This window comes from Balaenoptera borealis (genome assembly GCF_965194805.1).
Source record: "Balaenoptera borealis genome assembly, chromosome: 13".
Taxonomy (NCBI): Eukaryota; Metazoa; Chordata; class Mammalia; order Artiodactyla; family Balaenopteridae; genus Balaenoptera; species Balaenoptera borealis.
This window is the reverse complement of record NC_138870.1, coordinates 18,584,192-18,596,479: the sequence shown is the minus strand read 5'-3', so window position 1 is coordinate 18,596,479 and position 12,288 is coordinate 18,584,192. Positions and strand designations below refer to the sequence as shown.

At 34.8% G+C, this 12,288-nt stretch overlaps 1 protein-coding gene and 1 long non-coding RNA gene across 11 annotated transcripts in view; one reads left to right on the top strand and one right to left on the bottom strand.

Moving 5' to 3' along the window:
* Nucleotides 1-12,288, bottom strand: part of LOC309609923 — a 477,943-nt gene that overhangs the window by 238,508 nt on the left and 227,147 nt on the right. The window lies entirely within an intron of this gene.
* ABCC9 (ATP binding cassette subfamily C member 9) overlaps nucleotides 1-12,288 on the top strand; it is a 151,897-nt gene that overhangs the window by 73,347 nt on the left and 66,262 nt on the right. For all 10 annotated transcript variants that reach the window (XM_082351869.1, XM_082351874.1, XM_082351872.1 and 7 more), the window contains 4 exons: nucleotides 1,420-1,504; nucleotides 2,800-2,880; nucleotides 10,945-11,082; nucleotides 11,211-11,336. In XM_082351869.1, the coding sequence (XP_082207995.1) occupies nucleotides 1,420-1,504; nucleotides 2,800-2,880; nucleotides 10,945-11,082; nucleotides 11,211-11,336 (430 nt within the window). The remainder of the gene's footprint in view (nucleotides 1-1,419; nucleotides 1,505-2,799; nucleotides 2,881-10,944; nucleotides 11,083-11,210; nucleotides 11,337-12,288) is intronic.

The window sequence follows — 12,288 nt, the reverse complement described above, 5'->3', positions numbered from 1 at the left end:
GGGGTAGGGAGTGTCCTAAGACTCTGAGCTGGGTTCTGAAAGTTAAGGAAAATTAGGTCTGGGGAGAGGCATGAGGAAGGGGGAAGGGAGAGGAAAGTGTGGGAGGAAAAACTCAAATTATGTGGGATTGTTTGGGGCCTGGGAACAAACCAGACAGAAAGGGACCTGTGTGTACTGATGGCAGCAAACTAGATTGTAAAGGAAGGCTGAGATGAGACAGTCAGGTGCCTTAAAAGCCAGCCAGATATAAATCTGACATTCTCGGGAGGCACAGCAAGTGTTAAAAGGGGACTAACAAAGTAAATGTGATCTGGCAGTGTCATAAGAGATTTATGTGGGATGAATCTGTATTAGGAACAAAAAGACATTTAGAAGTTTGTTGGGATAATGATCCAGGCATGCTGTGTTTGTTGCCTGCACTTGGCAGTGACTGTAGAAATGGAAGAAGAAGAGATGGTTGACAGAAAAGCATTCTAGAATAAGAATGGACAAAATAAGAGCAGGGGGAAGAAAAGGGAAGAATCAAGAATGACTTGAATATTTTAAGACCAGGTGATTGAGAAAATGAAACCATTGATATTTTCCCTAGCACTCCCAGTGCCCGTGCTTCCCGGTATTTCCAGTCTGTCCAATTTCCAGATCCAGCCTTAGGTCAGCTTGAGTACATCAGTCCTCATCGTCTTCCGTTTTCTCCTCCCTTCAGCATCATGATTGTGGACACAGATTCCCCACCTGTAACCCATGCTTTAGCCCCAGTGAGCCTCCTCTTATCCCTCACATGCACCGTGAACTTGTTCACCTTCCTGCAGTTCCTTAAGCCTCCCTTCCCTCATTTTCATTCCTGGCAAATTACAGCTCATCTTTCTGGATACACCTTACAACTCGCCCGCTCTCAAAGACGTCACTAATTTCTCAGAGCAGTCGGTCATTTCTTCCTGTGTATTCTAGGAGCACTTTATACCTACCCATCTATAATATTCAGTACCTAACAAGGTACATTTTTATTATATGTTTCTATGTCAATCTTCTGCTTCATTTAATAGTTTCTTAAAAAAAATTTTAACCACTTTTTTCACTGAAGTATAATTTACAATGTTGTGTTAGTTTCAGGTGTACAGCAAAGTGATTTAGTTGTACTTATTTATATCTATTCTTTTTCAGATTCTTTTCCATTATAGGTTATTACAAGACATTGAATATAGTTCCCTCTGCTATACAGTAGATCCTTGTTAATAGTTTTATAAAAGTGGGAACCAATATCTATTTATCTTTGTATCTACAAGCCTAGTGTAGAGGCTAGTATATACTAAATAGTTCAATAAATGTTTTATTTCAGCTTCCAAGACATTGGACCTGGGACTTAGTTTATGGGCAGTATATTAATAGTGATCTAAAAACTCAAAATACTTTCTCCCAAAGGTACAAAGCTGTCACAGATGCCTGTTCTCTTCAGCCGGATATTGACTTACTACCATTCGGAGACCAAACTGAAATTGGAGAGAGGGTGAGCTATGTGTAGTTTAATTAAACAATGAACACAAATCTAGAAAAGTTTTCTGGTTGTCTTTAACCTTTCATGGAGCATAAGAAAATCTGAGAGCTCTGAATTATGTGCTTTCCTAGTGACAAGTTCTAGAAACAGGAGTTCTTGATGCCACGTCTCTTAAGTATTTGTTGAGTAACCAGCATGCACTTCACATTTCGCTAGCTGCTTGAGAGTTCTCAAGGGAAGGGAAGCAGTCCCTGACTTTGATCAAATGTATTTTTACTTACTTGGAGTTTACTGTAAATTGGTTTGGAAACTGAGATTACTTCCGACAACTTCTTCCACTCTTGTCAACATCCATTTATTCCTGTTAAAGGGTTCTTTTTTCTTTGTGTAAACAGGTTTTACATTGGCATCATACTGTTCTATGACTAGCTGAAAAATATTTATACCTGTATGTAATCATTTATAACAATATTGGCTGAAATTTTTGACTCTTATAGGTGGCAAGTACTGGGCAAAAGGCTTTACGTGCATTATTTACTTTTACAACAAAGCTGTTATATGGGTGTTTTGTTATCAGTGTATTGCAGCCAAGAAGACCAAGGCTGAGAAAGGTTAAGGAACTTGCCCAGTCAGAGTCATTGGTGCAGGTGGGATTGGTCCAACTCTGTAGTCTGCGTTATTCATGGCTGTTCTTTATTGCAACCTAGTAGAGTGCTTAAGACATGACCTGGACTTCTCTGAGTCTTCATTTCCACGTGGGGAAAAATGCCTACATGTTGAAATTGCTCTGACGAATAATAGAAATAAGGAATGGAAAGCCATTCACACCAGCCTGGTGCATACTAAGTGCTCAATAAATACTAGTTTTTCAAATTTTTATAATCAGTACTTGATTATAAAAGCATATTGCTGTGTAGTTCTGTTGAACAAAACTTGTAATATCGAATTTAAGAGGCATGTGTTCAGTATACTACAGACACAATTCATGAAACTGGAAACAATTTGGGGATTACTTGCATCTTCAGCACTCACCTTGGTTTATGGTTATTAATGCTTTGGTACAGCAGAGTTCTCTATCAGAGTGAAAAGAGGATTAATGTTATCAGTCAGAAATTACCTTAATATAATTCAAGTATTGACCACTAAACAACTTGCATTTTATCTTACTAATGTTATCACAATTTAATTAATAAATTACCATTAATTTAAGATTCTTTTAGAGAAGTTTGTATTTTAAAGGGAATTTTTTTATCATCAGATCATCTACTAATATAAAAGGTGGATGTTTATGGATATTTCTTCTCTAGGGCATCAACTTGAGTGGGGGTCAGAGGCAAAGAATCTGTGTGGCCCGAGCTCTCTATCAAAATACCAACATTGTCTTCTTGGTAAGAATACGGCCTTTTTGTTTCTTTCTATTTCATTTTTCCCTCTGGACAAATGAGTCCTTAAAGAGACAAGTCAAGTAACTCAAGGAAAGATGGTTTAACTTGTGAAATTACAGAGAATTAAGGGGAGACAAATCCTCAGAGTACAAATCAAATCAACATCAAGATGAGAGCTGGGAGATCCAGAGGGACTGAGGTGCCCAAATGTTTACTTATATGAGTTTTTAAATCATGAGGATCATTAATGAAAGAGTATGGATGGTGCTGGATGAACTGGACAGGATCATAGGTCTTCTCATTTATATTTGCTGGCAAAAAAGGAGGGGCTGGAAAATATACTCTTGGTGGACACAGGGGTTGGTAAGTATGCAACTCAGGCTGTGGATAAGATTTATCTGTGAAGCTTCCTGAAATTCTTCTTAGAAATCTTGATACTAGCCTAGACCTACTGAATCATAATCTATAAAGGCAGAGTTTAGAATCTGTATCTTAAAAAGCTCCATAGATGATTGTCTTGTATTTATATATCCTGGATGGATAACTCGCTTCTACCTATGGATCCGCAAATAAAATTCGATGATTATGTTGATTATGAATTTGCTCTAGTTTGGTTTCTCCAGAAGGATGTAGCCAAAATAACTTAGCTTACAGATAGACAGTGTATATTAGAGACCAGCAGGCTATGTAAATATATCCTTCCCCTGCTTTCTCCTTCTGTGCAGTTATTAACCATTTATAAATCTGGTTCTCCAACCTCCTTTAGAGTTTTCACTCCATCTAAAATCGAACATCTTCAAATTTAGTGGAGTTTTCCACTAAATTTGGATCCATTACTGGGGATGGGAGTAGAATTTGGACATAGTGGTGGAAGTGCACTTCAGGTTAATGTCCCTAAGAATACCTGTCCCTAAAATGTTCCAGAAAACACCACCATAAAAGCTATACCAGTATCTAGCAGTAACCTACGTAATTATAAATCCTTTTCATAATGGGTGAACCCACAACTAGAAATGACTTCTTGAACTTTGGGATCAAGTAATGATTGAAGCACCTGAGGACTAAGTGACTTGGAAATCTGAGAGACAGAGGTTCTTTGAATGTAGTATTCTACTCCATTTCATTCCACTGCCTTCAATTTAATGACCCTTACTTCAGTTGTAGAATCATGAGATTCAAAGGAGTCATAGTGCTAGCACTGTGGATTCCCAGCCATTCATTATAGAATTGCTTATCGTATCATCTCTAACAGCTTCTTGATGACTCTCTCTGAAGACAGATTGCTTATCTTTGAGGCAGTCTTTCCTTGTTGGTCCGTGTATGGGCTGCTATAACAAATTGCCATAATTGGTGGTTTACACAATACAAATTTATTATCCTATAGTTCTGTAGGTTAGATATCCGACATGGGTCTCACACAGCTGAGATCAGAATGTCTGCAGGGCTATGTTCCCTTCTGGAGGCTACCGGGTAGAAAAGGCTTCCTTGCCTTTGCCAGCTTCTAGAGGCTGCCCACATTCCTTGGCTCACAGCTGCCTTCCTTCATCTTCAAAGCCAGCAACATCTGCAAAGCCAGCATCTCTGACCATTTTTACTACTCACTTCTCCCTCTCCACATCCGGGGAAGTTCTCTGCTTTCAAGGATTCATGTAATTAGTTTAGACCCATCAGGATAATCTTCCCATCTCAAGGTCTTTAATCTAAATCATATAGACATACCTTGGAGATATTGCAGGTTTGATTCCAGATCATCATAATAAAGCGAGCATCACAGTAAAGTGTGAGTCACGTGAATTTTTGGGTTTCCCAGTGCATACAAAAGTTATGTTTACTACACTGTAATCTCTTAAGTGTGCAATAGCATTATGTCTAAAAAAACAATATACATACATTAATTAAAAAATACATCATTGATAAAACATGCTACCCATTATCTGAGCCTTCAGTAAGTGATAATCTTCTTGCAATAGTAACATCAAAGATCCTTGATCATAGATCACTGTAATATAATAATAATGAAAAAGTTTGAAAGTATTGTGAGAATTACCAAAATGTGACACAAAGACATGAAGTGAGCAAATGCTGTAGGAGAAATAGCGCCGATAGACTTGCTGGACACAGGGTTGCCACAAATCTTCAATTTGTAAAAATATGCAACTCTGTGAAGCACAATAAAGTGAAGTGCAATAAAACGAGGTATGCGTGTATCTGCAAAGTCCCATTTGCTATTAAGGTAACATAGTCACAAGTTCTGGGAATTAGAACATGGACATCTTTGGGGACCATTATTCTGCCTGCTGCGGATAACTTTCATTATTGGAAAGTTATTATGTGATTGAAATCTGCTTCTGTGTATTTTCCGTTTATTGGTTCCCATTCTGCTTCTGCAGCAGCAAATGTATTTCTTTTATATAGCCATAGTTCAATATTTTAATATTATTGTCATAACTTGCCTTAATTTACTTTTTTCTAGACTAAGCAAGCTTAATATTTTTAATTCTTTGACAATAATATAATTTTTATAACTTTTTTTTACCTTTTCTTAATTCTGGATGTAATAGAGTTTGTCAGGGTCCCTTTGAAAAAGCATGTTCCAGATGCACTCTGCTCAACTCAGATAATCTTAAAACTAATAGATCTTATGATCTAAATATTATAGTTTCTTCATTGTAGCCTAAAACTGAATAACGTTTTAGCAGCAACAGAATACTGTTGATGTGTTTTAACAATTTGCCCCAAATGAAAATATCTTACACTTCCCATTGTTCAAAAATTCACAGAGCACTTTGAATCGCAGTATTATCTCATTTGATTCTTATGACTGTGCTGCTAGGGTAGATGGTATCCTCATGTGAAGTGAGGAAACTTATAGATAGAAAGGTGAAGTGCCTTACTCAAGGACTAATGACTAGTGAGTGATACAGTCTGGGCTAGAACTCCATGTCTTTTGAGTACTGTTTTTCTGATCAGCTAAGATGCTCTGGTATTTTTTAAGTTACTACCTGTGTTGTCTTTTTCTTTCCTTTCCCTACCTCCCTCCCTCCCTCTCTCCTTCCTTCCTTCCTTCCTTCCTTTCTTCCTTCCTTCCTTCCATCCTTCTTCCTTTCCATCCATCAATGTTTAGTGAATGTCATCAGTGCCATCTTATGTGCTGGGTAAAGGAAACAGTTTTCTCCTTTGTTATTCCTATCTTTAAGGATCTCACTTGTACAAATAATTAGTTAAGGTTTTACATTTTGCTCTGATCTCTAGTTAACCTTTATCAAATTAGCCTTTACACTGTATCAAAGCCATGTGAAACGTCTTAATTATATATCAAACATATTAGTTATTTTTAAAGCTTTGTAGCATCTATAAATGTGCTGTATCAGTGAACATATTTTTAAGAGGTTACTTCCAAAAATGTGTCCATAAAGACTATACTACTAAAACATATTCATTGAATACAGGAAAGACTATATTAGTGAGAACTGTATATATGTATATAAAAATAAATAATATATTACTGAAAATGAAGAATTGACCATTCATTGATTTGGCTATTTGTCAAATTGTCTTGCACTCTTTAAAGAAAGTATCTCCACAGAATGTTAATACACAAACTGAATCTTGAGAAATGATTAGCAATCCATCAAATCTAGATTATTATTAGGTTATATAAAAGGTTACATTTTACTGCAACACCAAGATGCCACATAATGAAGCCATGGCATATACATGATAGCAATCATTATTAAGGGCTTTTTATGACCTAGTCATGATTCTAAATACTTTATGTACACGAACTCACTTCATCCTCACAGTAACCCTATTAGGTTTGACATTGTTATTATTAATGTTACCTTTATTTACACAATGATAATGTTGAGGCTTTGGGGGATAATTTATCCAAGGTCACACAGATAGTAATAGTGAAGCAAGGATACAAACCCAGGTGATCTAATTCCATAGCCTGTGTCCTTAACCACTGCACTCTTCCTCGTTAAGAGATTCCTGGAAGTCACTAAATTCTCACTGTGGTGCTTTAAAGGGTTTAGCACAGTGTTAATCACCACAGCTTTATTTATAAGAAAATAATAATAAAATAACGCTTTTTAAATATTTTACAGAGACTTTTACAACATTATTTGATCTTTGCAGCAAACCTATGTGCTCTCTAACAGGTCTCTTTATTATCCCCATTTTACAGATGAAGTGACTGAGTTTGAAAAATTGCCCAGTGTCAGAGATCTACTCTGTTAACTACTTTCAAATATGCAACACAGTATTATTAACTATAGTCGTAGTGCTGTACATTCTATCCCGAGGACATGTTTATCTTACAACTGGAAGTTTGTACCTTTTGACCACTTTCACCCATTTTCCCTAACCTCACACCCCCACCTCTGGCAAACACCAATTTGTTTTCTGAATTTATGAGTTCACTTTTTTTTTTTTTTTTTGGATTCCACGTATAAGTGAGAGCATATAGTATCTGTTTTTCTCTGTTTGATTTATTTTACTTGGCATAATGCCATCACAAATGGCAGAATTTCCTACCTTTTTATGGATGAATAATATTTCACATTTTCTTTACCCATTCATCCATTGATGGACATTTAGGTTGTTTCCATATCTTGGCTATTGTACATAATGCTATAATGAACATGGAAGTTCTTAATGAATATTGAGATAATGATTTCATTTCCTTTAAATAAATACCCAGAAGTGGAATTGCTGGATCATATGGTAGTTCTATTTTTAAAAATTTGAGGAACCTCCATACTTTTTTTCCATGGTGGCTGCACCAATTTACATTTCCAACAACAATGCACAAGAGTTCCCTTTTCTCCACATTCTCACCAACATTGGTTATTTCTTGTCTTTTTGATAACAGCCTATCTAACAGATGAGAGGTGATATCTCATAGTTTGATTTGTATTTCCCAGATAATTAATGATATTGAGCATCTTTTCATGTACTTGTTGGCCATTTGTATGTCTTCTTTGGAAAAATATCTATTCAGATGCTCTGACCATTTTTAAATTGGATTGTTGGGGTCTTTTTGCTATTGAGTTGTATGAGTTCTGTATATATTTTGGATATTAACCACTTATCATATATATGATTTGCAAATATTTTACCCCATTTCATAAGTTGCCTTTTCATTTCGTTGATGGTTTCCTTTACTGTACAAAAACTTTTTAGTTTGATGTAGTCTCACTTGTTTATTTTTGCATTTGTTCCTTTTGTTTTTGGTATCAGAATCTTAAAAAAGCATTACCAAGACCAATGTCAGGGAGCTTATCCACTATGTTTTCTTCTAGGAGTTTTATGGTTTCAGGTCTTATGTTCATGTCTTTGATTCATTTTGAGCTGATTTTTATGTGTGATGTAAGACAGTAGTCCAGGTTCATTTATTTTACATGTGGCTGTCCAGTTTTCCCAGCACCATTTATCAAAGAGACTATCCTTCCCCCATTGTATATTCTTGGCCCCTTTGTTACAAATTAATTGACCATATGTGCATGAGTTTATTTCTGGGCTCTCTGTGCTGTTCCATTGATCTATGTGTCTGTTTTTATGCCAATAAGATACTGTTTTGTTTATGATAGCTTTGTAATACAGCTTGAAATCAGGAAGTATGATACCTCCAGCTTTGTTATTCTTTCTCAAGATTTCTTTGGATATTAGGGGTCTTTTGTGGTTCTATACAAAGTTTGGAATTGTTTGATTCATTTCTGTGAAAAATGTCATTGGAATTTTGATAGGGATTGCATTGAACCTCTAGAACATTTTCGATAGTATGGACATTTTAACAATATTAATTTTTCTAATCCATGAGCACAAGATATCTTTCCATTTATTTGTATTTTCTTCAGTTTCTTTCATCAGTGTCTTAGAGTTTTCAGTGCACAGGTCTTTTACCTCCTTGGTTAAGTTTATTCCTTAGACATTTTATTCTTTTTGATGCAATTACAAATGGGGTTGTTTTCCTAATTTCTCTTTCTGATAGCTTGTTATTAGTGTATAGAAATGCAACTGATTTTTGTATATTGATTTTGTATCCTGCAACTTTATTGACTTCGTTCATTAGTTCTGTTAGTTTTTTGGTGAAATCTTTAGGGTCTTCTATAGAAAAATGTCATCTGCAAATAGAGATAGTTTTACTTCTTCCTTTCCCGTTTGGATGTCTTTTATTTCTTTTTTCTTGACTAATTGCTCTGGCTAGGACTTCCAGTACTATGTTGAATAAAAGTAGTGAGAGTTGGCATTGTTCTTGATCTTAGAGGGACAGTTTTCAGCTTTTTACCATTAAGTATGATGTTAGCTGTGGGCTTGTCATATATGACCTTTATTATGTTGAGGTATGTTCCCTCAATACCTACTTCATTCAGAATTTTTATCCTGATTGAATGTTGAACTTTGTCAAATGCTTCTTCTGCATCTATTGAGTTTATCATATGATTTTTATCCTTCATTTTGTTATTGCGGTGTATCACATTGATTTGCAAATGTTGAACCATCCTTGCATCCCTGGAATAAATCCAACTTGATCATGGTGTTTGAATATTTTATTGACTGTTGAATTCAGTTTGTTAATATTTTGTTGAGAATTTTTGCATCTATGTTCATCAGAGACATTGATCTGTAATTTTCTTTTCTTGTGGTGTCTTTATGCTAGCTTTGTAAAATAAGTTTGGAAGTGTTCTTTCCTCTTCTGTTTTTTGGAAAAGTTTGAGAAGGATTGGTATTAGTTCTTCTTTAAATGTTTTGTTGAATTCACCACTGAAGCCATCTGTTCCTGGACTTTTGTTTGTTGGGTGGTGTTTTTTGGTTACTGATTCAATTCCCTTACCAGTAATTGGTCTGTTCAGATTTTCTAATTCTTCACGATTCAGCTTCTGTAGGTGTTTGTTTCTAGGAATTTATCCATGTCATTTAGGTGTCCAGTCTGTAGGTATATAATTTTTCATAGGAGTCTTATGATACCTTGTATTTGTGTGGTATGAATTGTAACGTTGCCTTTTTCATTTGTAATTTTATTTGAATCCTCTCATTTTTTCTTGGTGAACCTAGCTAAAGGTTTATCCATTTTGTTTATCTTTGCAAAAAATCAGCTCCTAGTTTCATTGATCTTTTCTGTTGTCTTGTTAGTCTGGATTTTATATATTTCCACTCTGATCTTTGTTATTTCCTTCCTTCTACTAACTTTGGGCTTAGTTTGTTCTTTTTTTCTAGTTTTTTGAGGTGTAAAGTTAAGTTGTTTATTTGAGGTATTTCTTTTTTTCTTAATATAGGCATTTATTGCTATAAAATTCTTTTAGAACTGCTTTTGCTGCATCCCATAAGTTTTGATATGTTGTGTTTCATTTTCATTTGTCTCAAGATAGTTTTTGATTTCCTCTTTTGATTTCTTCTTTGACCCATTAGTTGTTCAGGAGCATGTTGTTTCATCTCCACATATTTGTGAAATTTCCAGGGGTGGGGTTTATGGTGAGAGTGTGTCTCAGCCTTTCCTACTTATTTTGATGTATTTTCTCAGTTGCTTAATGTGTCAGAATCACTCAACTAATTTCTGGATTTCTTTCAGAGGGAATTGCTCCATGTGTAGCTGTATATTTGGTGTGTCCATGGTAGGAGAGAAATTCAGGAGCCTCCTATGTTGCCCTCTTGGTCTAGAGTCTACACCTATTTTTATTATTTAAACTCTATTGATAAACTCCAATTATCATTTCATTCAATTGATAAACTCCAATTATCATTTCATTCTTTGTTTTGGTTTTTTGTTATAGGTTGTTGAGTAATGTTGGTTTTTGAACTGGGGTATTCTATACATAAGAATTCAAACTACTTCGAATACTGTTATTTACTTTTTAAATTAGTTTTTAAGTGAAAGAGAAAATAAAAGCTTCATTTTTAATTTAGTACCGTTTTTGTAATTTAAAGTTATCCAGAGTCTGTTTATTATAAATAGGATTTGTGAGATAATTTGCCTTTAGTTATTTGTATTTCTGCTTTCTGGAAGATTTAGTTACAAAGAGAATATAAAAATGTTTCATCATCTCTCCATTTTACTTGTTGTAGGATGATCCATTTTCTGCCTTGGACATTCACTTGAGTGATCACTTAATGCAGGAAGGGATCTTGAAATTTCTCCAAGATGACAAGAGGACACTCGTTCTTGTGACTCACAAATTACAATATCTAACACATGCTGACTGGGTAAGAGTTTAAAAGAAATTTCATTAATTTTTATATTACAGTTATATAAATGCTTTCTGAGATAAAGATAATTCTCTTGGCCAATTAAGGATTTTTGTCACAATTCTTCTAATATGTGCTTTCCTTAGATCATAGCCATGAAAGATGGAAGTGTTCTAAGAGAAGGAACTTTGAAGGACATTCAAACCAAAGATGTTGAGCTTTATGAACACTGGAAAACACTTATGAATCGGCAAGATCAAGAACTAGAAAAGGTAATTGCTCAGAGTTCAGAAGCATTCAGAGTTGAGTTCAGAAGAGTCAGAAATATAGTGCATAATTACTAAAAAAACTTTTAGAGAAATATTACCATTTAATGTTTGATAATATAATAGTCCTCACCTGAAATCTGAAATAATTGTATATTTCTATATCATTAATTGATAGACTACTTTGAAACTAAAAAATTCTAGTGATATCTTTCGGATGATGTATTGTCAGCCTTTTAGAGGAATTTTATTTGAATTGGAGGCATATTACAATCATATGTGTTTAAAACTTAAACTACTTGCTCAAGCATGCTATTTCCTCATTTTATCTTATTTTTCCTTATGTATGTCTTATTTTCCTCACCTGTAATATGAGAGTATTTTCATTCACCATTTACAAATGGAGGGTTGTGGGCAAAACAAAATCTTAGATGATTTTGAAAGAAGGAAGAGCTATGAGCTGTGGGTATAGTGGTAAAGCATGTCTGGGATAGAGTTGGGGGGTGAAGGAAGGTAATCAGAAGGAAATAACAATAAAACTTTATATTTGCATAGTTTTTAAAGTCCACAAAGCCTTTTTACATGATCTCTGTTAATTCTCACAAAATAAGCAAAAAATATGAGAAATAAGTAAAGAAAATATGATCTCATTCTTACAAATGAGAACACTGAGGCTAAGAGAGGCTAAGTAATTTGCCTAAAGTTGTACAGTACATATAATAAGTGGTACCAATTGAATTTGAACCCAGGTCTATACCCAATGTAATTCCAGTATAATGTAAATATAACATTGAATGAAATGATAACAGAGTTGGAAACCAGATTGAGTATGATAAAAGAAGAACAACTCATGGTTGATAGGTGAATTATAAATTGAATTGGTAAATTTTCAAAATGTTTTCTCTTGAGTTGGGACTAGGAAGTGTCTAGAATTCAGTAGTCCTGGCTAGGAATGAGC